The 26,436-nt window shown below is 51.1% G+C and overlaps 3 protein-coding genes across 7 annotated transcripts; all 3 read left to right on the top strand.

The window, feature by feature from the left end:
- Positions 1 to 131: 131 nt before the first annotated feature.
- On the top strand, positions 132 to 3,839 carry FUT11 (fucosyltransferase 11; the record flags this gene model as incomplete). Its single annotated transcript, XM_082854286.1, has 3 exons — positions 132 to 839; positions 1,218 to 1,843; positions 3,256 to 3,839. The coding sequence occupies 3 exons, from the start codon at positions 132 to 134 to the stop codon at positions 3,401 to 3,403; spliced, it is 1,482 nt and encodes a 493-aa protein (XP_082710412.1). The 3' UTR covers positions 3,404 to 3,839.
- A 5,256-nt stretch (positions 3,840 to 9,095) lies between these two features.
- On the top strand, positions 9,096 to 10,372 carry CHCHD1 (coiled-coil-helix-coiled-coil-helix domain containing 1). Its single transcript, XM_082854080.1, has 3 exons — positions 9,096 to 9,237; positions 9,363 to 9,481; positions 10,074 to 10,372. The coding sequence occupies exons 1-3, from the start codon at positions 9,114 to 9,116 to the stop codon at positions 10,185 to 10,187; spliced, it is 357 nt and encodes a 118-aa protein (XP_082710206.1). The 5' UTR covers positions 9,096 to 9,113; the 3' UTR covers positions 10,188 to 10,372.
- A 1,686-nt stretch (positions 10,373 to 12,058) lies between these two features.
- ZSWIM8 (zinc finger SWIM-type containing 8) lies at positions 12,059 to 26,297 on the top strand (the record flags this gene model as incomplete). Of its 5 annotated transcripts, XM_082854578.1 has the most annotated exons (27): positions 12,238 to 12,716; positions 14,808 to 14,961; positions 15,206 to 15,300; positions 15,477 to 15,649; positions 15,825 to 15,932; positions 16,045 to 16,126; positions 16,246 to 16,366; positions 16,766 to 16,967; positions 17,116 to 17,291; positions 17,666 to 18,003; positions 18,340 to 18,659; positions 19,419 to 19,550; positions 19,683 to 19,862; positions 19,965 to 20,148; positions 20,361 to 20,459; positions 21,056 to 21,180; positions 21,629 to 21,869; positions 21,968 to 22,126; positions 22,231 to 22,459; positions 22,637 to 22,926; positions 23,081 to 23,304; positions 23,811 to 24,302; positions 24,543 to 24,726; positions 24,830 to 25,006; positions 25,167 to 25,286; positions 25,542 to 25,720; positions 25,849 to 26,160. In XM_082854578.1, the coding sequence occupies exons 1-27, from the start codon at positions 12,509 to 12,511 to the stop codon at positions 26,050 to 26,052; spliced, it is 5,196 nt and encodes a 1,731-aa protein (XP_082710704.1). In that variant the 5' UTR covers positions 12,238 to 12,508. The 5 variants fall into 5 exon arrangements, with proteins under 5 accessions (XP_082710702.1, XP_082710704.1, XP_082710706.1 ...); XM_082854576.1 differs by having other exon boundaries at positions 12,059 to 12,716; positions 17,666 to 18,659; XM_082854580.1 differs by having other exon boundaries at positions 17,666 to 18,659; positions 24,543 to 24,702; positions 25,610 to 25,720; positions 25,849 to 26,297.
- Positions 26,298 to 26,436: the final 139 nt, after the last annotated feature.

Below are 26,436 nucleotides of genomic sequence, written 5' to 3'. Positions count from 1 at the left end.
CGAAGTGGCCAGCTGAGGTGGCCACTGAGCTGCGCATGCGCCATGTGCCCCTGTGGCGTAGGACCTCGTCCCATCGCGACTCACCGCGAGGTGGGGCCTGTTGCTGAGGGGCTTCGGCTGTCAGAGTAGACATGGGGGCCGGCCGCACGGGGGCTGTGCTTGCTGCCCTGGGAGTGCTTAGTGTCTGTGCGGCCAGCGGCTCAAGGCCCGTGGCGGAGGGGGAGACCGGCGGGGAGGGGGAGTGGGCGGAGCCGTGGGACGGCGCAGTTTTCCGGCCTCCCTCCGCGCTGGGCGCAGTGGGGGTGGCGCGCGGTCCAGGGACCCCGCGGCCGGGGAGGGGGGAGGCGGTGGACCTGCCGGTGCTGCTATGGTGGAGCCCAGGGCTGTTCCCTCACTTCCCGGGCGACTCGGAGCGCATCGAGTGCGCGCGCGGCGCGTGCGTGGCCTCCCGGGACCGACGGGTGCGGGGAGACTCGCGGACGCGCGCACTGCTCTTCTACGGCACCGACTTCCGCGCGTCCGAAGCGCCGCTGCCGCGCTTGGCGCACCAGAGCTGGGCGCTCCTGCACGAGGAGTCGCCCCTCAACAACTTCTTGCTGAGCCACAGTCCGGGCATCCGCCTCTTCAATCTTACCGCCACCTTCAGCCGTCACTCGGACTACCCGCTGCCGCTGCAGTGGCTGCCCGGGACCGCCTATCTGCGCCGCGCGGCGCCTCCGCTCCCGGAACGCGCGGACTGGCGCCGCCGGGGCTACGCGCCGCTGCTCTATCTGCAGTCCCACTGCGACGTGCCTGCGGACCGGGACCGCTACGTGCGCGAGCTCATGCGCTACATCCCGGTGGGTGAGGGGGGGCGGGAAGGGGAGGGTGGCGCGCCGGGCTGAGGCCGCGACCCCTGGTGTCCAGGCCGACGTGCCATATCTTTTTTTTTTTTAACATTTTTATTGGAGTATAGTTGCTTTACAATGGTGTGTTAGTTTCTGCTTTATAACAAAGTGAATCAGTTATACATATACGTATATCCCCGTATATCTCTTAAGTCTCCCTCCCTCCCACCCTCCCTATCCCACCCCTCTAGCTGGTCACAAATCACCGAGCTGATCTCCCTGTGCTATGCGACTGCTTCCCACTAGCTATCTATTTTACATTTGGTAGTGTATATATGTCCATATATACACTACCCATACCCTCTTGACGGCGTGCTGTACCCCACTCAGGTGGACTCATATGGGAAATGCCTGAAGAATCGGGAGCTGCCCACGCCGCGGCTACAGGACACAGCCACAGCCACCACTGAGGATCCAGAACTCTTGGCCTTCTTGTCCCGCTATAAGTTTCATTTGGCCCTCGAAAATGCCATCTGTGACGACTACATGACGGAAAAACTGTGGCGCCCCATGCACCTCGGTGCTGTGCCTGTGTACCGCGGCTCTCCCTCTGTGAGGGACTGGGTGCCCAACAATCACTCCATCATCCTCATTGACGACTTTGAGTCGCCGCAGAAGCTGGCAGAGTTTATTGACTTTCTGGACAAAAATGATGAGGAATATATGAAATACCTGGCATACAAGCAACCTGGGGGCATCACCAACCAGTTCCTTCTGGATAGTCTGAAGCAGCGGGAGTGGGGAGTGAATGATCCTTTACTGCCTAACTACCTTAACGGCTTCGAGTGTTTCGTCTGTGACCACGAACTGGCTCGGCTGGATGCCGAGAAGGCCCATGCAGCCTCTCCTGGGGACATCCCTGTCCCTGAGCCTCATATTGCCCAGCCCTCACACATGGACTGCCCAGTGCCCACACCTGGCTTTGGCAGTGTGGAAGAGATTCCTGAGAATGACAGGTAAGGGTAGCTGGGGTCCCCTGTGGCTGTCAAATCAAATGATATACTGACTTGCTTCCTGCAGGCAATAAATTAGCACTAGGTGCTGAGGGGATGTTGTATAAGGAAATTATGACATGGGATCACTCTGCCTTTAAGGTATCAAGAGTCTAGTTGTGGGGATAAGACAAACTGCGAAAGCTCAGTAGAAGATGTGAGATATCATTCAGGGCAACAACATACAAAAATCAGCTTTTGTAAACAATGTTTGCAGTAGTTCAAAAAAAGCTTCAACTAGAGCAGAGGGCCCGTTCAGGGAAGCAATGGGGGAGAGACAAAGCTGGGCCAGGTTGTACATATTCTGAATACTAGGCTCTGGAGCTGGACTGTCCTGAAAATCAACTCAGCTATTTATGGAGCACCTTCAGCATGGTGGGGCTGGTGATGAGAGATACAGAAGAGAGTATTCTGAGGGAGGTTTGTCTGCAACAATCAGGGTTTACACCTGTTAACCTGGTGTAACTATTAACAGCACCTCCTTTCACTCTTAAAATTACCCTGATTTGGATGATAAATTATGTTTGTCCTAGACAGAGTAGAAGGGATGCTTTCAAAGGATGATTAACAATGGTGGGCAGTGTGGATTGGAAGGGAAGTGAGGGGGCTACTGCAGTAGGTGGCAGAAGGTGGTGACATTGGGAAACAAGGTCAGCATGGGAGGTGGGGTGGGAAAATGTTGAAGCCACTTGCAGCAAACCACACCTGTTGGGGGAGGAGTGATAAAAGATTATTAGCCGTGAGAAAGAGAGGCTGCTAGAATGTCCTGCAGAGATCACCTTGGACAGTGGATGGCAGCAGAGGGCTGGCACAGTTTGTTCCTGGGAGTGGAGGTAATTTGTATCCAGTAATTTACATCAAGTAATTTGTATCTAGTTTGTGCTGAACATAATATTATGATTTATCAGAGGAAAAGTGTAACACATTAAAAAAAGAGAAACATTCAGGTTCTGTCTCATCAAGACACTGGATACTATTGCACTTTCATTTTGATTATTGAAATAGGTGTAACATAAAAGGTAACCATCTAAATATACCCCCTTGCTTTTCTTAGGGAGATTACTGTGTCCATAGTTTGGCCCCTGTCCTGCCTGCCTCTTAATTCCCTCCACATTTAGGGACCAAGAGCAGGCAAGTCAGGAAATTTAACTCATTGGGGGAGGGGGGGTGTTGTGTGATAAATTTGTGTTTGTGGCTTACTGCCTGTCACTTGGACTAGTACTGGGTTTACTTCACATTTCCTTCCCTCAAAGCGGATCCCTCGTCCTAGCCATAAACCACTGTATCTGCTTAAGATTTCTTTGGCCATTCAGAGAAAGGTAGGCCTCACAGCTGTGCTGAGGTTCCGTAATCCAATTCCCATTTTGATGTTTCAGCTGGAAGGAGATGTGGCTGCAAGATTACTGGCAAGGCCTGGACCAGGGGGAAGCTCTCACTGCCATGATCCACAACAATGAGACACTGCAGAGGAAATTTTGGGATTACCTAACTGAGATCTTCATGAAAAGGAACCAAAATCTCTAATTACTCTTGCAAGAGTCCTTAACTTGATAGAGCTAAGGAGATGGAAGTCCTTATTCTACCGTGGGACATGAAGGGTATCTGCTACGCAAGTTCATAATGAGCACTGTCTTACCATGAGTTCAAAGAATAAGTTATATCTACTGATATTTTATCCTAAAGATGTGTAGCCAGGGTCTCAGCCTATGGTAATAGGGCCTCTCCTCAAGGAGAGATGGAGGCATCCAGTTCTTGGTTTAGTGGGAACCAGAAGCCTGAAACACCCATTTGATTAAAGGTGCTGATCAACAAAAATTTTAAAGAACTGCTTATTTCTTTAGCCATATCATCCTCTCAGTCATGATTGGGACAACACGTTAGTACTTGGCTGTGAATGAGGTAAGATGGGCCAGGTTTAACATCTTTAGAAAACTACTGTGCTATTCCTCAAACCATTCATTATTCGGTACCTTTCCCAGTCTCCTTTCCTCATCTCTTGCTTTATAAACTGTTATGTTGGTGGTGAAGCAAAACTCCTGGTGGGTTATATTCTGGCTCTCTGGAGTTGTATTTTTTATACGATTTACTTTGCCTTTCATGTCAACCTTTTCATTTTGAATGGCTTTTTCTTTCCTGGTTTTCCACAATTTCTGATGGAGACGGAGTAGCCTTGCCACCATTCCCACATTCATTTTCCCCAGCATTAAACTGCCTGTAGATTTGACAGCTTTTCTTACTGCTGGTTTGCTTCTTATCTAGGGCATATCTGAAATTCCTTCTCCACTCATGAGTAGAAAGATTCAGTGGCTAATAAATGTCATGCCAATTTAATGAATTGTCCTGCTCTATTTTAGATTAGAGATGGAGACTCAGGCTGGAAATGACAGCAGAAAAAGCTATGATTTTGAAATGTTGAAATAGGCCAATGTGAATCTAAGTGCAGATTTTTATAAGTCCTTGATCTCTTCTGTTTGCCTAATGAACTCTTCTATTATTTTTATATGCTACAAAAGTCCATTTCCCCCCCAAACTCATGAAAATTATGGCAGAAAAAAGCAGCCCAGCAATATAGCTCTAGTAATTCTTTCATATTCTGTGGCACTTTTCACTTTAAGTGGGATAAATATTCCAACTTCATTCGCTCTATTACTGTTACAACGCACAACTTTATAGTACTTACTGAGACTACATTTTGATGGAGCCCACCCACCTAAGCTCAAGGGCATGAGAAGCGAAGCAAGACATTTAAGCCATCACAAGTGGCTGGCTAAATAAAAAGTTGTTAGTCAGATTTAGGGAGGTAGCCAGACCCTTCTATTGCTGTGGTTTAAACATACAGCTTAATGGACAGGGAGACCATTTGCTTTTTCTGGGGCAGTGGAACAAGAAAGAATACCTTGGATCTTAGAACTACCCTGGTTGTAATGTTGTATTAATGAGTTATCACTAGAGAAGTTCCATAGCTTATCAATATGTCTGGTTTAATTAGTGTGTGTGTATGTATGTATATATGCACACATTAATTTACAAACATATATATATATAGTTGTAAAGACTGAAGAGGAAGATGACGTTTATGACTTCAGGACAGACTATGTATAATAGAATCTTGTCCTTCTATAAGGTTTTGTTGGGTTTTAATTTTTTTTTTACATCTTTATTGGAGTATAATTGCTTTACAATGTTGTGTTAGTTTCTTTGTATAACAAAGTGAATCAGCCATACATATACACGTTCCCATATCTCTTCCCTCTTGCGTCTCCCTCCCTCCCACCCTCCCTATCCCACCCCTCCAGGCGGTCACAAAGCACCGAGCTGATCTCCCTGTGCTATGTGGCTGCTTCCCACTAGCTAGCTATCTACCTTACGTTTGGTAGTGTATATATGTCCATGCCTCTCTCTCCCTTTGTCACAGCTTACCCTTCCCCCTCCCCACATCCTCAAGTCCATTCTCTAGTAGGTCTGTGTCTTTATTCCTGTCTTATCCCTAGGTTCTTCATGACATTTTTTTTCTTAAATTTCATATATATGTGTTCGCATACGGTATTTGTCTTTCTCTTTCTGACTTACTTCACTCTGTATGACAGACTCTAGGTCTATCCACCTCATAACAAATAGCTCAATTTTGTTTCTTTTTATGGCCAAGTAATATTCCATTGTATATATGTGCCACATCTTCTTTATCCATCCATCCGATGATGGACACTTAGGTTGTTTCCATCTCCGGGCTATTGTAAATAGAGCTGCAGTGAACATTTTGGTACATGACTCTTTTTGAATTATGGTTTTCTCAGGGTATATGCCCAGTAGTGAGATTGCTGGGTCATATGGTAGTTCTATTTGTAGTTTTTTAAGGAACCTCCATACTGTTCTCCATAGTGGCTGTACCAATTCACATTCCCACCAGCAGTGCAAGAGTGTTCCCGTTTCTCCACACCCTCTCCAGCATTTATTGTTTCTAGATTTTTTGATGATGGCCATCCTGACTGGTGCGAGATGATATCTCATTGTAGTTTTGATTTGCATTTCTCTCATGATTAATGATGTTAAGCGTTTTTAATATTTTGAGCAGACTGCTAAACTGTTCTGTGTGTGATATACCAGCTTTTTAAAAAATTAATTAATTTATTTTTATTTTATTTATTTTTTTTTTTTTTTGTGGTACGCAGGCCTCTCACTGTTGTGGCCTCTCCCTTTGCGGAGCACAGGCTCCAGACGCGCAGGCTCAGCGGCCATGGCTCACAGGCCCAGTTGCTCCGCGGCATGTGGGATCTTCCCGGACCGGGGCACGAACCCGTGTTGCCTGCATTGGCAGGCGGACTCTCAGCCACTGCGCCATCAGGGAAGCCCATATTTGTTTTTATTTTTGGCTGTGTTGTTTCTTCGATGCTGTGCGCAGGCTTTCTCCAGTTGCAGCGAGCGGGGGCTACTCTTTGTTGTGACGAGCGGGCTTCTCATTGTGGTGGCTTCTTATTGGGGTGGCTTCTCTTGTTGCAGAGCATGGGCTCGGCTTCAGGAGTTGTAGTTGTGGCACGGGGGCTCTAGAGCGCAGGCTCAGTAGTTGTGGCGCACGGGCTTAGCTGCTCCGCGGCATGTGGGATCTTCCCAGGGCCAGGGATCGAACCCGTGTGCCCTGCATTGGCAGGCAGATTCTTAACCACTGTGCCACCAGAGAAGCCCACCAGCTTGTTTTTAAATTTAGGAAATCTAGCTCTTTAGAGCTAGATCAAAGCTAACATCAAGTGTTTATTTAAAAAAATAATGGCACCTGCTTGGAATGGGGTGAAGATTTACAGAGAATTTACCATTTTTGGCTGACGTGAAACTATATAATATACTGCAAAATGGAAATTCTGCAACAGACGTCGCAATAAACATTTATATATATGGGGTGCTCATATATTGTTTATATATGAGATGCTTCAACAACTAGGGTCCTAAAGATGTGGCCAAGCAAAGCTATAATTTAGGCTGGGTTTCACTGCCAGGGTGGTTCTTTTTTCTTTTCCTTTTTTTTTTGGCTGTGCCGCATGGCTTGTGGGACCTCAGTTCCTGGACCGGGGACTGAACCCGGGCCCTTGGCAGTGAAAGCACAGAGTCCCAACCACTGGGCAACTCCCCTTTTTTCATTTTATTTAATAAAAAATGCCCTTTATAACAGCATGGAAAGTTTTCTGTTTGGACTTTTGCAGAAAAGAATTAAGAGAGAAAGACAGACCTTCGAAAATAATTATGTTAAAATTTGATATAGTAAGGACTCTTACAAAAGAAGCCAAATTCAGGACTCTGATTTCTAAGCTTGCAATCTATTTAAATGCAGATGCTAGTTTATATAGTGCAAAATACATTATTACCCAAGTGCAAAATAAGGTTAGGACTCAAATTTCATTATGTGCAATGAAAAGGGTAGGTGATGGTTATGCAAGGTGTAGAATCATCCCTACCTCTCCTGTCTAATTACAACAGTTCACACTGGCATTACCTTAGCACTTTTATGTACAAAGTAGGCCAGTTTTTTATGAATGATTGTGGCTGGAGACTCATGCCTGCTTTGTGGTCAGTGCTTCCCAGACTTTCTCCTTTATTCCTCTTACCATAAAAGTATTCAAAACCAGGTGCTACATTTCTACAAGGGAAAGCAGAACCAGGAATAGCCACATGGCTATTTAACTAAAGGCTTCACTTTCTCTGTGGAGAAAGCAAGCAATGTGAATTTTCTCTGGTTTGGGGCCCAGCCTGCTCTGTATACAGTAGCAGACTTGGGGTTATTGGTGGTAGAAGTTCTGATAGGAATTAGCTTTATTTGTGTTGCTGCAGTGGGGTGGAGCATGGGGCTGATGCCTTTATTATTCCCGAGTTGCTTCTTCGATTATCACAGGTTTAATTTTGTATAATAAATGGCTTCTTTTTAAACATTGTCTTCTGCTTGGTTTTATTTCTGGGGTGAAGATGGTAAAGCTGGAGACTTGCAAAAATATTTCAAACATTTGTTCATTTAACAAGTTATTTATTGGCACTACTCTAGGCCTTGGGGATACAGCACTGAACAAGATAGACAAGGTCCCTTCTCTCATGATGCTTACATTTTAAATGGGTGTTGGGGGGTAAGGCTGTAAACAAACAATAAATGAACAAGATAATCCAGACTATGATAGGTACTCTGAAGAAAATAAAACAGGTTGGTGGTGGTTTGGATGGAAGTCAGGGAAGTCCTCTCTGACATGAACTGGGACTCAATAGAAGAAAAAGAACCAGTCATGCAGAGATAAATGGGAAGATTCCAAACATCTGTGATAAGTGATTAGCAGACACTAAATATTGCTTCTCCATAGTAGTCATCTTATGAACTACAAGCTTGTCCAAGTTATGCTTCCATTACCAGAGACACTTCTTGGAGCTCATGTGTAAATGCCTTGAGAATGAGTGGTTCATCTTTGGATTGAGTTTTGTAAACAGCTAAAAGTCACTTGGTGGGGAGGAGGGGGCGGGGGGAAAAAAGTAACTTAGAACCAAGTCTGATTAAAGCTAGGCATCATAATTGAAGGGCCAAGTGTATAAATAGGAATGGTACTGCTAAGTACCTTCAGAGGATTGGCGAGAGGATTAACTAAAACGATGAATGCGAGAAAGTGCTTAAACCTCACCCAATCCAGTGAGATCACTACAAATGAACAAACGATATCTAAGCAGCAGCAGCTGTTAAGAGTAAATGAGCCTATTTTTCTTCGCGGCTTCGGAGTGGCTCTAAAGGTAATCAAAACCAACAGTTCTTAAAGGTTTATTAAAATAAAATCATTCCCAACGTAGCATCTTAAACTCTTATATTTTGATTCGCTCCCATTCTCTCTGCCCTTGCCTGTGTCAATCACCCGCTAATCCAGACTTTACCACCAGAAACTAGAGTCCATTTATCAGGCCTCTTTCCTGAGTGTTCCCGGCCCAGTACTGCCCCAAGACTTCAGAGCCCGGAGCCTACAAGAGTCAGCGTAGATTCACAAAAGTGTCCTAAAGACTCTCCTCCTAACCTGCACACGGGTCTGCACCAGCCGTGATCCGAACCCGGCATCAAGGCGACCCCGCCAAGAAAAGAAAAAGGTGCATGCTGGGGCGGGAGCGGGGGGTGGGGGGTGGGGGGTGGGGGGTGGGAGAGGTTGTCGCCGAGTCTCGTCGAGCTCGTAGGGGTCACGCAGGGTCACGCACGGCGCCGCAGAGCCTGCCGGGAGCTCGGTGAGCAATGGCGACGCCCAGCCTCCGGGGTCGGTTAGCAAGGTTTGGAAACCCGCGGAAGCCCATACTGAAGCCTAACAAGCCCCTCATCCTAGCTAACCGTGTCGGGGAACGGCGCCGGGAGAAGGGCGGTGAGCAGTCGGAGCCGTGGAGGCCCCAGAGCGGAAGTCGGAGGAGTGCAGAGGGCTGCTGGGTGGGAGGGCCGGAAGGTAAGGGTCTCCTTGTGACTGAGGGTCCCCGCGTTCTGCTTCTCCAGAGGCGACTTGTATCACGGAGATGTCAGTAATGATGGCCTGCTGGAAGCAGAATGAATTCCGCGACGAAGCGTGCAAAAAAGAGATCCAGGACTTCTTCGATTGTGCTTCGAGGGCTGAGGTGACAGGAGACTCCTGGGGTGCCCTTTTGGGAGGAAAATGGGGGGCATACAGTAATGATTCTTACTGTCTCTTGCTAGATAAGAAAGTCCCTCTCATTCTAAAAGGGCGAGGAAGTTTTTGGAAGCTACCTGAGTCAGGCCAAAGTGGGAAAGGTTACCGTTTTGAAGGCATTGTGATCTTGAGCGTTTTGTTTCACTGGTTTTAGCTTTACCTGGTGCAAAATGAGGTTAATATTAGTATTCACCTTACAGAATTTTGTGAGTGTCAAGTGAAGAGATGAATGGGAAAACCACTTTGTAAAGTTTAAATTGCTGTTCAAATAGACATTATTTTCTGAAGTAGAACTAAAGATAGTAAAGGACAGGTTGTTTGGTTTCCAGCCTAGGCTTAATTGCCAGCTGGCATGGTAGCTTCAGACCATACAGTCATTCTTGGGTCCCAAGTTCTTTTGATGAAAGGGGACTGGGAAGATGACACCGATCTCCAGGCTGGTTAATACCTTAGGGTGATTTGGGGTGTTGTGAGAACTGTTAGCTTAGGTCAGGGCCAACTTTGGAGCTATCATTTTAATTTTTGTTCTGTGTTTTCAGGCAGCCCGAAAAGTGAGATCAATCCAGGAGGACCTGGGAGAGTTGGGGAGTTTACCCCCCAAGAAATTGAATAAGTTGTTAAATAGGTTTCCTAACAAACCTCATGTCAGCTGAAAATGGAGAAGCATTTTCAATGACTGGACTATAGCTTCTGAGAACTATGCAGAGGCATTTTAGAGATGTTTGCACTGCCATGCTGTCTTTGAAGAGTAGGAGGCAAAACACTTTCTTTTACCCTTTGGAATCATTATGTGGGTGGAAATTATGCTTTATGTTGAAATAAAATCCTCTGAAGAGAACTTGGCCTTTTGTTGTGGATTAGGTACTCCCACCATAGTTGAACCTTGTGTCCTCCCCTACACTCTGGAAGGTCTTTGCTCCCTAATTTGCACCAGGTGCAGGACAAAAACCTTTGTCTTGTCCTGCATTTGAAGTCCTGTATACCATTTAATGCCCTTGCCTTTGGATGCATTAAGGATGTTGGAGTCTGTCTATATGCAGAGTTTTTTGCCATCATCTGTAAGTATTTAGTGACTACCTATTTTGTGCATAACCCCTGCAGGGTGCTGCGGGAATAATCAGAAGTTCACAAACTGATGACCCAAAGGTACTACTGCAGATGAATTTTATTTGGCCCACACAGTTAAAATTTTGTTTTTAAATTAGCTGGCCACATTCAAAAATAGGAAAAATGTCATAAAAAGCCCACTTTTTAGCTTTTCTTAAAAAAATCAAAAGATCTGGCAACCGTAGTTTCTTATTCCCACATGGAAATAAAGATTAATCAAGTAGAGCTGATTATCGTTTGTCTCCATTCTCCAGGGATCTGGCCACAGGACTCTCCCAAATGATGAGACTGAGACTTAATTGGCAATTATCTTCTTTGTGTATCACCTGTTCACTTCTCTCATTAAGTTATCCGCCTAGCTGCTGAAGGCATTTACTTTTGTGACCTCCTGATATTAGAACAGTTGTATAGCATTTTATGTATACTCTGCCCTTCCAGGCATAACTGAGTTAACCTTTTCTATGTACTTTACAGCACATACATCCCTTTAAATGTACAAAGGGATCATTGGGGGTTTTAAAGCTCCAGTGGGATAATTATTAAGATAAAGAAGGGGCCGTGCCTCCTTGACCCCCCCACAGTTACCTCTTTCTATAGTCCACATACCCCATTGGTGGAGCACTGGGCAGTTGCCTAGTTCTGCAAGCTGTTAGGAAGAAGCTCAGTGCTTAGGCATTTTGTACTAGCCTTGGAAGTTCTTAACCTACAGTCAATAGACTCCCAGTAAGAGGTCTGTGAATATGGATGAGAAAAAAATTTTATCTTTAACCACAACTTAAATTGAGCATTTCAATTAGGGCGGTGGGAAACAAACCACAGTATTACTAGCAATACCTATGTGAAATCACAGTATCTCAATATTTAAATTCATCACTTCAATATTATGGTAGATATTACACTTGATGCTGGATCTTATTTAATGTATAAATAAAGAAGTACTATGTTACAAATTTGTTTTATTAATATTTTGATAATTGTATTTCAACATAAAAGGTTTCCTTTGTAATTCTTTTGTTTACTTATAAACGATCTGAGAAGGGGGTCTAGGGGCTTCACCAGGCTGTTAAACGGCCCATGGCACAGAAAAAGGCTAGGAACCCCTGGACTCAAAGGCCCCACTGACAAACAGTGCAACTATCTCCTGAAATCAAATGCCTTCTTTTCCTGTTGCTTCGCCAATTAAACCCCATTAAAAAGTCTTCTGGAATGCAGGCTTCTGAACTACAATTCCCAGAAGGTGATGCGGCCCCGGGGCCTATCCGGAGTTAGGACAATAACTCCACCCAATGGTTCCTGTGTTTGTCTCTTGACAGCCTACAACTCCCGACATGCGTGGCGGCTGCTTATTTCTTCGGGACATTATGGACGCCGGGTTATTGCTGGGATCTGTAGTCGTTTCATATACTTTTGGGGGTTGGCTTCCTCTTACGGTATCTGGGGGTGGGCTCGAGAAAAAAAAGCAGGAAATGTAGCAATTAAACAGGTTCCTTATATCCGCGCGTACCGGCTCGTGTTCCTGGGCGCGCGAGGGCGGAAGTGGTGGTGGCCGGCGCGGCCGGAAGTTCAGATCAGCTGATGGGGGAGGCGGCGCCGCAGCCGCCAAGAGGCCCCGGCTTCCGAGCGCTTCGTCCGGGCCTTGAATCTCGGAGACTGGCCACGATCCCCGTTCACACCTCGCAGTTGGGCAAGGCCCCGTCCCGTGTCTCTCCCAGGACTGAGATCCTCGCCCGGCACGGCCGCCCTGAGCGCCCCGGCCACCCCCAGCCCCGGCTCGCCCCTCAGGCCCCGGGCCTCCCCACAGCCCCCGGCCGGCGGCCCAGGCCCCGGATCCGCGGGGGGGGACCCGGCCCCGGGGGTTGCGGGCCCCATGGAGCTGATGTTCGCGGAGTGGGAGGACGGAGAGCGCTTCTCTTTCGAGGATTCGGACCGCTTTGAGGAGGATTCGCTCTGTTCTTTCATCTCCGAGGCCGAGAGCCTCTGCCAGAACTGGCGGGGATGGCGCAAACAGTCAGCGGGGCCCAATTCCCCCACTGGCGGCGGTGGCGGAGGTGGCAGTGGCGGTACCAGAATGCGAGGTGAGGATGAGCTGGAAGGAGGGGAGCGGGCAGGCCCTGCTCCGGCCTTGCTCGAGAGCTGTCCCTGCTCGGGAGCTGTCCCAAGCTGTCCCTGCGCGGGAGCTGTTCAGGACTCGCTTTTCCGGTCTTCCTGGGGCTGCCTTCTCCACACCTGCCTGTGTGTGTGTGTGTGTGTGTGTGTGTGTTGGAGTGATGGCTGGGAAATTCTGGGTTGGATAGGATTAAAGACAGAAAGTAGATCTTCTGTGGTTCATTTGCCGTAAGAGATGGGGTAAAGGAGAATTCCCTCTTTGACTTGGGAGTACTTACCGAGTTCAGCCTGAGGCAGGCCAGAAAATAGAAAAGAATGTGGGTAGGGGGTGGATTGTGAAGAAGTGACCACTTGAGGTGTCACCCCATTGCAAAGTGTATTGGGAGCTTCTTGATTCAAGGTGATGATCTCTGATCCCCGCTGCACCAAGAAGGGATTCCACCCAGAGCAAAGTGGAGGTGAACTGGCCTACGAGAGGGGTGTCACATAGGTTTAGATCAGAGACTTGGTTCCTGGCCATATTGAACATCTGTCAGAAGCCAAGCCTGGGACCACTGTACTAAAGCCTTAGATTTCCTTCATCTGGGGCCTGGGGAAGAGTGTGCGTACTTGACTCTCGAGTCTCGTGAAACACTCTTCTTGCTTTTCACTTGAGTTTCTTTCATCCTTGGGTCTTTCTGATGAGTGCTGTGAAGAACTTTGCTTTTGTTAAAGAGGATGGAGAAGGGAGTGATAACAGAAGCCCCGCAGACTCAGGACTCACCACATTCTTGCCTTCCTCAAGGCACAGTTTGAGCTTCATTGGAAGTGGACTTTTTTCACCAGTTGAGGGGTTTAATTTGTGATTCTACTCTGGACATTCTAAGGTCCTGTTTTCAAAAGGCCCCGGAGAGATTTCCAGCACCCCTTAGGGACAGAGGGAAATTTACATGTGTCACTGTTTAGGAGTGGTAATATTTACCTTCATTTGGAGAGATAGCATATGCCCTGTACACACACACATCATAGGTAGTTTCGCTATGGGTCTTCTATGGGCTCTTTGCTTCTTTCATATTTGCATGTGTGGGTAGGCTTAGAGCTCCCTCACTTTGAGGGAAGTAACTGAAGATGGTGGTGAAGATTTTCAACATATTGGTATCTTTATGAACAGGTTAAAATCTAGGAAAGCATGGCATTCCCCCCCTCCCCCGCCAACCCTACCCTTTTTCAGTTGCTCATTTATAAAATAAGAAGACTGACTTTTTATTTAGAAAGGTTCCTTTCAGCACCATTATTTTCTATATGTCTTTAAATCTGACTAGCAATTTGGTGAGATATGCAGTCTGTTGCGTTTCACTGCTTTTTGATTAAAACAGTGTGGGAAACTTTGAATGGTAGCTCCATCTTATTCCAGGTGAGTCCAGGAGTGGCAGCCAGGTTCCCTTGGGGTAACCTCTCCACCCCCAACCCACACCCCAGGGCATCCACTGTGGGAAGCCAGGGCTCAGGTGTGCCAAAGAAAGTGCAGACTCTCTCTTGCTTCTGGAGGTCCCTCTCAACTCTTCTGGGCTCTGGCCTATCTTCCCTCCTTAGATGGAAGCATGGAGTCTTTTAGAGGGATGGTAAAAAAAAAAAAAAAGGGATAGTAAAAAAGAAAGGGACAGTAAAAAAAAAAAGCACTTAGAGAAGCGAATGCCAGGGGAGATATATACACAATGTAATATGAATCTCAAGTGCTAGGTATATGGGAAATTAGATGCCAAGCCAGGTGAGACTCATTACTTGCTAGGATCCTGGGACACACCTGTTTGGCTAGGAGTTTCTGGAATATCCCTGGTATCTTCTAGCAGGCTGTAGGCTGGGGATTGCTTAGCTCCCCTTCCCCAGATGGAGTCTTAAGGGTTAGTGTATCCTCACAGGAGGGTCCCTTGGTTTTTCATCCAGATGTCCTCTTTCCTTCATAGTGAAGGCGGGGAGGGGGGAGGGCACATCAAGATGTGGCATTGGCATCGGTGCCAAGTAATCATGGCCCTTTTTGTTTCCCCTCCTCTTTCCCCTTACCTCAACCTTTGTTTCCAAAGATGGACTGGTGATCCCACTGGTGGAGCTGTCAGCAAAACAGGTGGCGTTTCATATCCCATTTGAAGTGGTGGAGAAAGTTTACCCCCCGGTGCCTGAGCAGCTCCAACTCCGAATTGCTTTTTGGAGCTTCCCTGAGAATGAAGAGGATATTCGGTGAGGCTAAAGGACTGACGGTGGGGAGTGGGGTCCTGATGTTCCACACCGTGCGCTGGGCTTCCTACGGAACAAAGGGCACCGTACTTGGGGCTGCGGTAAGGAGGCAGCCGGGGCAGGGAGTACCTGGGATTTTCCCCAGCACGATGTGACACTGGGGAGTGCCCGGGGCATGGTGGTCCCTGACAGGGTCTGTGAAAGGGTACTTGCTGCATTGTGGCCATGTCTTCTTCTTCACTCCCAGACTGTATTCCTGCCTGGCCAACGGCAGTGCAGATGAGTTCCAGCGAGGGGATCAGCTATTCCGCATGAGGGCTGTGAAGGACCCCCTGCAGATTGGTAAGGGCCCCTCACCAATTGGTACTTCCTGCTCCTCCCACCCCCTGTGTTAAGAATTAAGGAACTACTACTGCAAGAAGCTGGAGCAGGTTGTCTGAAGAACTGCAGGGCCAGGGTCAAGGGCAGAGACCTGTGTCTTGGTGGCTCTCCCTGACCATACCTATGTTTCTCCCCAGGGTTCCACCTGAGTGCTACAGTGGTGCCACCTCAGATGGTCCCCCCCAAAGGGGCCTACAACGTGGCTGTGATGTTTGACCGCTGCCGGGTCACTTCCTGCAGCTGCACCTGTGGGGCTGGGGCCAAATGGTGCACCCACGTCGTGGCACTCTGTCTCTTCCGCATCCACAACGTGAGGCCCTCCCAATTTATCCTGGCCCTATTCTCCGCTCCACCCCCCCTTCTCTGCTGCATGCCTGGCCACAATGTGAGCCCCCTCTCCTCTCCTACTCTGCCTCTCTGTCCCCAGCTCCGATGTCAGCAAGCCTTTTCCCAGATTGTTTAATTTCTCTCGGTGTTCCCTTCAGGCTTCTGCAGTCTGCCTGCGGGCCCCAGTGTCAGAGTCCCTGTCTCGACTGCAGAGGGACCAGCTGCAGAAGTTTGCTCAGTACCTCATCAGTGAGCTCCCTCAGCAGGTGAGGGAGGTTGACACACCCTCTCTGACTAGTCCAGGGCTGCATATCAGCCTTCCTGTTAGGCCCAGGCCTCCTTGGGTCACTTCTGCCTTTGTGTCCCTTTCCCCCTCAGATCCTGCCCACAGCCCAGCGTCTCCTGGATGAACTCCTCTCCTCCCAGTCAACAGCCATCAATACAGTATGTGGAGCCCCGGGTGAGTGTGGTGAGAAAGAAGGGCAGCAGGAAGAAGCAAGCTTGGGGGTGCAGAGCGCCACTTACTAAAGGCGAATCCAGGCTCCTACCTCTAGGTGACTGACTGCCTGTCACCCCCAGACCCCACAGCAGGGCCGTCTGCCTCCGATCAGAGTACTTGGTATTTGGATGAATCAACACTCACTGACAACATCAAGAAGACACTGCACAAGTTCTGTGGCCCCTCCCCTGTGGTGTTCAGGTAAACAGGATCTCTTCATGCCTGTGTCTGTGGTGGGAGGGGCGCATCCCTCAGGCCATGGCCAGTTTCTTTGTTTTAGTAAAGCATACCTCTCCCACTCCCCCTCCCCACTCGTACACTGCCTGGCGCATACGACATGTTACTAGTGAAATCAGTGGATGATGATAATTTTATGTAGTCACAGAGTGGTCTGTCCTTAGGTAGAGCAGGAGTTATTTTGCTTCCTTTCAGCGATTGGGAAACTGAGGCAGAGAGCGATTAAGAATTTTTGTCTGGGTCATACTTTTTCCCCTGTACTCTGTATTTTGACCCCTTTTGTGTCAAAGTCCTGTTGCTCTTTCACCTGCTTTATTCAGCCCCATCTTAGGGTCATCATTTTCCACTCTGCGACTTTCACAGTGATGTGAACTCCATGTATCTGTCTTCCACGGAGCCTCCGGCTGCTGCTGAATGGGCATGTCTGCTGCGCCCACTGAGGGGCCGCGAGCCAGAGGGAGTCTGGAACTTGCTTAGCATTGTGCGGGAGATGTTCAAGCGGAGGGACAGCAATGCTGCCCCCTTGTTGGAAATCCTCACCGACCAGTGCCTCACCTACGAACAGGTAATCCCGCAGAGCTGGGGAGGCCCGTGCTGGCTCATCCTCTCCCTCCCTTAACCGCACTCCCCTCTTGCTGACAGGGACACTGCGTGGGGCTCCTCTGTCTTCCTCTAAGTTGTTAGGTTCATCTCAGAGTCCTCTTTGTTTCCAGATAACAGGCTGGTGGTACAGCGTGCGCACCTCAGCCTCACACAGCAGCGCCAGTGGGCACACAGGCCGCAGCAACGGGCAGTCAGAGGTGGCGGCCCACGCATGCGCCAGCATGTGTGACGAGATGGTCACACTGTGGAGGCTGGCTGTGCTGGACCCTGCGCTCAGCCCCCAGCGGTGAGTCTCCCCCAAGGCTCACCACCGCCGGGAGATGGGGCCAGCCCTGGACAGACCGAGCCCTCATCTCCTGTACATAGACACACGTACCATTTTTCTAGTCCTAGGGAAATGGGAGGTGCTGAGCATTAGGGTTTCCAGTGATTTATGAGTTCTTTTCCTGAGAGGCTTTCTTCCATCCCTCCTCTAAATAACCCACTTTCCCAAATCCTTGAGTATTCGAGTGATGTCTATGGGGCTGGCTCAAGAAGCACTTCCTGGGGTCCTTCCCTGTGCCCCGCTTCTGGGGAATACCATCTCCCCGTTTCCTCCTGTCCCTGCTCGGCGCAATGTAGGCCCCACAAGCCCTCCTGGCCCCCGCTTTCTTCCCACAGGCGCCGGGAGCTGTGTGTGCAGCTGCGCCAGTGGCAGCTGAAGGTGATTGAGAATGTGAAGCGGGGACAGCACAAGAAGACCCTGGAGCGGCTCTTCCCTGGCTTCCGGCCGGCGGTGGAGGCCTGCTACTTCAACTGGGAAGAGGCCTACCCCCTTCCCGGTGTCACCTACAGTGCCACTGACAGGAAGCTGGCCCTGTGCTGGGCCCGAGCCCTGCCCCCTCGGCCAGGTGCCTCCCGATCTGGGGGCCTGGAAGAATCCCGGGAGCGGCCCCGCCCTCTTCCTGCCGAGCCAGCTGTGCGGCCCAAGGAGCCTGGGGCCAAGCGCAAGGGATTGGGTGAGGGGGTCCTCTCATCGCAGCGGGGTCCCCGCCGCCTCTCGGCCGAGGGGGGAGATAAGGCTCTGCATAAGATGGGTCCAGGTGGGGGCAAAGCCAAAGCATTGGGGGGGGCTGGCAGTGGGGGCAAGGGCTCAGCAGGCAGCGGGAGCAAGCGACGGCTGAGCAGTGAAGACAGCTCCCTGGAGCCGGATCTGGCTGAGATGAGCCTGGATGATAGCAGCCTGGCCCTGGGTGCAGAGGCCAGCACCTTTGGTGGATTCCCGGAGAGCCCACCACCCTGCCCTCACCCTGGTGGCTCCCGAGGCCCTTCTACCTTCCTTCCTGAACCTCCAGATACTTATGAAGAAGATGGTGGCGTGTACTTCTCAGAAGGGCCTGAGCCTTCCACAGCCTCTGCTGGCCCCCCTGGCCTACTGCCCAGGGAGCTTTGTACCCGGGACGACCTCGCTTCCACAGATGAGAGTGGCAATGGGCTCCCTAAAACCAAAGAGGCAGCCCCTGCAGTTGGAGAGGAGGAGGATGACTACCAGGCGTATTATCTGAATGCCCAGGATGGCGCTGGGGGCGAGGAAGAGAAGGCTGAGGGCGGGGCTGGGGAGGAACACGACCTGTTTGCCGGACTGAAGCCACTGGAACAGGAGAGCCGCATGGAGGTGAGGGGGCTTGGAGGGGACTCTGAGGGTGCCTCTTAGCCATAGCTGGGAGAGGGACCACCTGCCTCTGGTTGCGAGTGACAGGACTGTTGTGTGACTGTTAGAATCCTGCAGCAGGCTCCTAACTGGCCTCGCTGCCTGCAGTCCATTCTCTTCTCTCCATGTTGATCTTCCTGGAATGTATAATTTTGTCGCTCTGCTGCTTAAAACTCTTCAGTGGTTTCCCATTACCCTTAGGGTGAAGATGAAGGTCCTTGGCATGACCTATGAGGCTTCACTTGTTCTGAACTTTGCCTGCTTCTCCAGCCTCATCTAGCTACTATGTCAGTTATAGTACACTCAGTTGAGCCGTTTCCGTAGCTTGCCAGGCTCTCTCTTACATCCATAGTTTTGTACGGATTGGCCTTTCTGTCTGGAATATTCTTCCCTCATCTTACCTGGTTAGCCCCTGTTTCTTCGTCACACCTCAGAGATCTTAGAGATCATGTCCTCTAGGAGGTCTTCCCTGAGACTGCCCCTCTGCCCCAAGTCCCATTGAGGTATCCTGCCCATCTGCTCCCCTCTGGACCTTTCCCAGTAGTAGCCAGCTTCACACCTGTTTGTGTGTTTATGTGTCTGTTTCTCTAATGGGCTGTGAGTCTCTGTGGTATACCCAGGACTAGCATAGGGCCCAGTGTATAGCAAGTGCTCATGGGATATTTGCTGCATGAGTGAGTATGGTGTCCTGCAACATGTTTGGTGCCCATGTCCTCTTTCCAGATATTATTTGCCTGTGCTGAGGCCTTGCATGCGCACGGCTATAGCAGTGAGGCCTCCCGCCTCACCGTGGAGCTTGCCCAGGACTTGCTAGCCAACCCACCTGACCTCAAGGTAGAGCCGCCCCCTGCCAAGGTGAGAGAGAACCCCCCCTCCCTCTCCAGTTACCCATAACCCTCTCCCACGCCCCACCCCAGGCTGGAGTCTCCTCCCTCCACCAAGGCGAGTCAGACTCATCTGCCTGCCTCCTTGTGCTTCCCTCTTTAGGGCAAGAAGAACAAGGTTTCTACAAGCCGTCAGACCTGGGTGGCTACCAACACCCTGACCAAGGCGGCCTTCCTGTTAACAGTGCTAAGTGAGCGCCCAGAGCACCACAACCTGGCCTTCCGAGTGGGCATGTTTGCCTTGGAGCTACAGCGGCCCCCAGCTTCCACCAAGGCCTTGGAGGTCAGAAGTTCTATCTGAATCTTGCACTGCCATCTCCTCAGAGACTCACACCGTGATCTCCATTGGGGTGATTGAGGTCTTAGTTCCTCCCTATGCCCTCAGGTGAAGCTGGCATATCAGGAGTCTGAGGTGGCCACCCTGCTCAAGAAGATTCCTCTGGGTCCGAGTGAGATGAGTACTGTGCGCTGCCGGGCAGAGGAGCTTCGGGAGGGGACACTCTGTGATTATCGGCCTGTTTTGCCTCTCATGTTGGCCAGTTTCATCTTTGATGTTCTCTGTACTCCAGGTATGATGCCTGACACTACAGAAAGTGGGGAACTGGGGCAGGGGTAGCTTTCTCTAAAGAGAAACCAAGAGCCCCAAGGCTCTGAATCGCCTGTAAGAAGCATCGGGCAGCTTCATGGAAGGATCTGGAATGATGAGTGTCTTGGGTTTCTTCCCTTTTCATTCTGTCCCATGGTACTTCTGTCTTCTTAACTTACCCCAAATTTTATCCAGTGGTTTCTCCCACGGGTTCCCGGCCCCCAAGTCGCAACTGGAACAACGAGATGCCTGGGGATGAGGAGCTGGGATTTGAAGCAGCAGTTGCTGCCTTGGGTGAGTCTGTCAGTGTCTTGAGCACATCTGTGAGCTAAGCCTGGCCCAGGCCTTGAAGTGCATGAGACATGAGCCCTCTGCTGAAGGGGCTCTATGGTAAGGGGAAAGCCAGCATGACGTGTATGTGCCATGACACATAGTGCCTACGAGACTGAAGAATTGAGGGCAAAAACGTGGGCTATGAATGTTCGGTGTTACAAGGACAGCAAAACAGGACTCTAGGGAAAGGCCTTAGGAAGGGGATAGAGTATGGAATATGGGTTAAAAGATCAGTTAAGTTCTAGGTAGGGGGACAAAACACTGTGAATAAAGACACAGGGGCAATGAAGTCTTCATGAGAGTGGGGAGCCCAACTTCCCTGAAGTGATGGATATGTTGGGGTGATAGAGAAGGCCAAATTATGAAGGTCTTAAAAAGCAGACCAGAGCTTAGGCCGGATGTATTAGGCAGTGGGCACCTTCCATAGGGAAGGTGGGTTGGACCAGGAGAACTCCTTACTTCACATGCTAGTGGCTGGGGAGCCCTGGCCTGTTTACCCTTGGCTGTCTTTCAAGTTATGGCCACTCACAAACCCCATGAGCGCCTCTTTCTCACAGGCATGAAGACAACAGTGAGTGAGGCGGAGCATCCCCTGCTATGTGAAGGCACACGTCGGGAGAAGGGTGACCTGGCCCTGGCACTAATGATCACTTACAAAGACGACCAGGCCAAACTCAAAAAGGTAAGGGATTGAGGTACTGGGATTTCGACAGGCAGAGAGAGCAAATTTTATCACCTTTCTCAGGGGTTTCTAGTATAATGGAAGGGCTATTCTACCTACAGGAGATACCGGGGGAATCTTGGGAACACCTCGTAAAGAACGTGAGAGACCAATGGTTCTTATAGAAATGCTTGGGCTTGGGGTGGAAGAAGAGAAACTGGGGGCATAAAGTCGTTCATTCATTCATTTATTTCAATATATATTGAATATCAATATACTTAGTCCTGTGGTAAATGTTATAGGGAATACCAAGATATGTAAGCCAGCCCCTGTCTTCCAGCAGGTTCTCCTGTGGTTAGAACTGGGAAAGTCTTCCTGAGGAGGAAGTATTAAGCTGTTTCAAGGAGAAAGAAAAGTAATAGAAGTCAGGAGATAAAGGGCATCCAGTCACCGCTTCTCTGTCTTTCAGATCTTAGACAAACTCTTGGACCGAGAGAGCCAGACGCATAAACCACAGACACTGAGTTCGTTCTACTCATCTAGCCGCCCGGCCACAGCCAGCCAGAGGTCTCCTTCAAAGCATGGGGGCCCATCTGCTCCAGGGGCCCTGCAACCTCTGACCTCAGGCTCTGCAGGGCCTGCTCAGCCAGGGAGTGTGGCAGGGGCTGGGCCAGGCCCCACTGAGGGCTTCACAGAGAAGAATGTGCCTGGTGAGGTGGGGGCACTGGGCAGGGGGGATGTGTGGTATGGAGCTGTGTTGGGCCCCCCTTTCCCAGGCTCATCCCAATGTCCTGTCTTCTCTACGCAGAGAGTTCCCCACATTCCCCCTGTGAGGGTCTCCCATCTGAGGCAGCTTTGACCCCAAGACCAGAGGGAAAGGTCCCCAGCCGCTTGGCACTTGGCAGCCGTGGAGGCTACAATGGACGGGGCTGGGGCTCACCAGGGCGGCCTAAGAAGAAGCACACAGGTAACAACCCATGGGATGACATGGAGGGAAGGAGATTCCTGAAGGTGGGAGTCTGAATTCTGGAGCTTCTGACTTCTGAGACTGTCTTGTCTTGGGGGGGTTAGGCATGGCCAGCATTGACAGCAGTGCCCCTGAAACGACGTCGGATAGCTCCCCAACCTTAAGCCGGAGGCCACTTCGAGGGGGCTGGGCCCCTACCTCCTGGGGCCGAGGACAGGACAGTGACAGCATTAGCAGCTCTTCCTCAGACTCCCTTGGCTCCTCGTCCTCCAGTGGAAGTCGCCGGGCCAGTGCCAGTGGAGGGGCCCGGGCGAAGACAGTTGAAGTTGGCAGGTCAGTGGGAAAAAACATCCTTGTCTTCTGACCTGGCCCACCCCGAGAGCCACATCCCTAGTGTAATCCAACTGTTGTCTCTGTCAGCATCCTCACTTACCCTGGTCTTTTCCAACCTACCTGGACACCCACCTCAGAGAAACCCCAATCCCTGTCCCTACCCCATTGCCCCTTCAGGTACAAGGGCCGCCGTCCTGAGAGTCATGCCCCCCATGTACCCAATCAGCCGTCAGAGGCAGCTGCACACTTCTACTTCGAGCTGGCGAAGACGGTGCTGATCAAGGCAGGGGGCAACAGCAGCACTTCCATTTTCACACATCCATCTTCCTCAGGGGGCCACCAGGGTCCTCACCGTAACCTGCACCTTTGCGCCTTCGAGATTGGGCTTTATGCCCTTGGCCTGCACAACTTTGTTTCTCCCAACTGGCTCTCACGTACTTACTCTTCCCACGTTTCCTGGATTACAGGTAAATCCAGCATCTTGATTTGGGTATGGGAAGGGGATTAATCGATGATGATAAGTCATATCCTTGTGGAGTTACTGACCTGATAGGAGAGATGCCATTCCCATTCCCATTGCCCATGCTAACCCCACTCTGCTTTTCTCTCCTTTTCCTGAAGGCCAGGCAATGGAGATTGGCAGCGCAGCCCTGACTATACTGGTAGAATGCTGGGATGGGCACCTGACACCCCCTGAGGTTGCATCCCTGGCTGACAGGGCATCACGGGCACGAGACTCCAATATGGTGAGGGCAGCGGCGGAACTAGCCCTAAGCTGCCTGCCTCATGCCCATGCGTTGAACCCCAATGAGATCCAGCGGGCCCTGGTGCAGTGCAAGGAGCAGGTATTTTTACAGGCAATTGCGGACCTGCTTTGGGGCATCTGGGCAGGGAGGTTGGGTCCAGCTCCTGATTCCAATATCCTGGAGTTCACAAACTATCCAGTTGGTCCTCTCATGGTGACACTTGACATAGTAATGTGCTTTCACATCTATTACATCCTTTACCTTACAACTCTGAGAACAGATTATTCGTATTTCATAGGTAAGGAAATGTGGCCTATAGTCTAGGGACCAAGATGATCACCAGGATGGAGTCCTTAGGGGAAGCCTCAGGGAGATGATGGGACTTGGCTGGGAGTAGCTAAATTAGTTTGGAACTGGGACTGGTCAACAAGTATTTGTTCATTGTGTGAAGCACTCACTGCTCTGACACTGACTCTGGGCACTGGCCCTGACCTTAGATGCCTCCCCAGGAACCAGCCAACTCTGAGGGAGACATTGGAATGTCATCTAGAACTGTCCCTGAGTAAAGCCCTTCCCCCTTAACCCTCTTTGCCCCTCCCTTCCAGGATAACCTGATGTTGGAGAAGGCCTGCATGGCAGTGGAAGAGGCGGCTAAGGGTGGGGGCGTATACCCCGAAGTGTTGTTTGAGGTTGCTCACCAGTGGTTCTGGCTATATGAGCAAACAGCAGGTGGCTCATCCACAGCCCGTGAAGGGGCTACAAGCTGTAGTGCCAGTGGGATCAGGGCAGCTGGGGAGGCTGGGCGGGGGCTGCCTGAGGGCAGGGGGGTCCCAGGGACTGAGCCGGTTACAGTGGCGGCGGCGGCAGCAGCAGTGACAGCAGCCACAGTGGTGCCAGTCATCTCGGTGGGGTCCAGTTTATATCCGGGTCCAGGACTGGGGCATGGTCATTCCCCTGGCCTGCACCCCTACACTGCTCTACAGCCCCACCTGCCCTGCAGCCCTCAATACCTCACCCACCCAGCTCACCCCGCCCACCCCATGCCTCATATGCCCCGGCCTGCCGTCTTCCCTGTGCCCAGCTCTGCATACCCACAGGTGAGTATGCAATGTTCTGGAGATTGGGCATGTGGGAGCACATTGGGAGTTCACGGGGGGTTGGAGTGGGGTACTCCGGGAGGATAACAGGGCTGTCCAAGAGTCCTGGTGAGGTGGCGGGAGTCGGGGGACCCAGCCCAACTAAGATAAGAAATGCAGGATACCCAGCTGTGGGATGAACGGGGAAGAGCTACATCCTAATATAATTTGGAATCTTCCTTTTTTTCTTCCCGCCTCGAGGGTGTGCATCCTGCATTCCTGGGGGCTCAGTACCCTTACTCGGTGACTCCCCCCTCACTTGCCGCCACTGCTGTGTCTTTCCCCGTCCCTTCCATGGCACCCATCACAGTACATCCCTACCACACAGAGCCAGGGCTCCCACTGCCCACCAGTGTGGCCTGTGAGTTGTGGGGACAGGGAACAGGTGAATGGAGGGGAGGCACACCGGGCAGGGGAGGAGGGGAGGGAATCCTCTCTGTCCCTCTCTGGGCTCTGAGTTCCTCATGTGGCTTTCATCCCACCCTCAGTGAGCAGTGTCCATCCAGCTTCCACGTTTCCGGCCATCCAGGGTGCCTCACTGCCTGCCCTGCCCACACAGCCCAGCCCTCTGGTGAGCGGGGGTTTTCCACCACCCGAGGAGGAGACTCACAGTCAGCCTGTCAACCCGCACAGCCTACACCACCTGCACGCCGCCTACCGTGTCGGTGAGAGGAGGGCCCGTCCTGTGCCCCCACCTGCAGCCAGAGGCTCTTCCATGACCCCTCCCCACCATACCTCTTAATTGGTTTACCGTGGGGTCAGGTACGAGGCTGAGGTAGAGGGTGGAGGACGCACCCTCACCACGTGCCCACCCTTTTCTCCCAGGGATGCTGGCACTGGAGATGCTGGGTCGCCGGGCACACAATGATCACCCCAACAACTTCTCCCGCTCCCCCCCCTACACTGATGATGTCAAATGGTTGCTGGGGCTGGCAGCAAAGCTGGGTAACACCTCCCCTCCCCAGGACCATTGTCCGCCCTCACCTGCTCCCCCCACCTTCCCATCCCAGACCTCCTTCCTAGCTCTTGCTCAGAGTTGAGGCCTTGGTCGGGTATGTGTGCGTGCGCGAGGGGCGGGGGGCTACCTCAGCTCCTGGGGTGGAGGGAGGCTCTCTGCCAGGCCAGAGCTGAGAGATTAAAGTTGGGTCCCTAGGGCAGAGGTGGCCACCCCCGTCTCATGCCCCTCCCCCTGCCCCCCAGGAGTGAACTACGTGCACCAGTTCTGTGTGGGGGCAGCCAAGGGGGTGCTGAGCCCGTTTGTGCTGCAGGAGATCGTCATGGAGACGCTGCAGCGGCTGAGCCCCGCTCATGCCCACAACCACCTGCGTGCCCCGGCCTTCCACCAACTGGTGCAGCGCTGCCAGCAGGCATACATGCAGGTGATAACCCAGGAAGTATGGAGCAGGGTGGAACACCACCTGGGCAGGCAGGGAACAGATCACCCAGCACGCCAGGGCGGAGGGCCCTGGTTCTGTGCTTAGTGGCTTATCCTCCCCACGTCTTCCAGTACATCCACCACCGCTTGATTCACCTGACCCCTGCCGACTACGACGACTTTGTGAACGCGATCCGCAGTGCTCGCAGCGCCTTCTGCCTGACACCCATGGGCATGATGCAGTTCAACGACATCCTGCAGAATCTCAAGCGCAGCAAACAGACCAAGGAGCTGTGGCAGCGGGTCTCACTCGAGATGACCACCTTCTCCCCCTGAGTCTGGCCCCCCTAGGGCCCTATACAGGGACACAGGCCTGTGGCTATGGGGACCCCTCACAAAGGGGGAACGAATCTTGGCTGGACAGATCATCCCCACTCAGTTCCCTGGTAGCCCAGACTGGCAGCTGTTCTTGGGGCCAAGATGTCTCAGACCCTAGAAGCCTAGGGTTGGGGGAGACAGCCCTGTCTGGGAGGGGGCGTTGGGTGGCCTCTGGTATTTATTTGGCATTTATAAATATATAAACTTCTTTTTTACTCTCGTCTGCCTGGGCCTTTCCCTTCTTTCCCTCCATGTGTGGATGAACCTTGAACTGGGGCAGAGGAAAATCTTGATACTTGGTTTTATTCTAGGTTTCTCCCACTCCAGTGAGGCAGACAAAAC

Source organism: Leucopleurus acutus (genome assembly GCF_964270905.1).
Source record: "Leucopleurus acutus genome assembly, chromosome: 14".
NCBI classification, from domain to species: Eukaryota; Metazoa; Chordata; class Mammalia; order Artiodactyla; family Delphinidae; genus Leucopleurus; species Leucopleurus acutus.
Note: the sequence above shows the minus strand (reverse complement) of the source record. Positions and strands in the feature narration are given on the sequence as shown.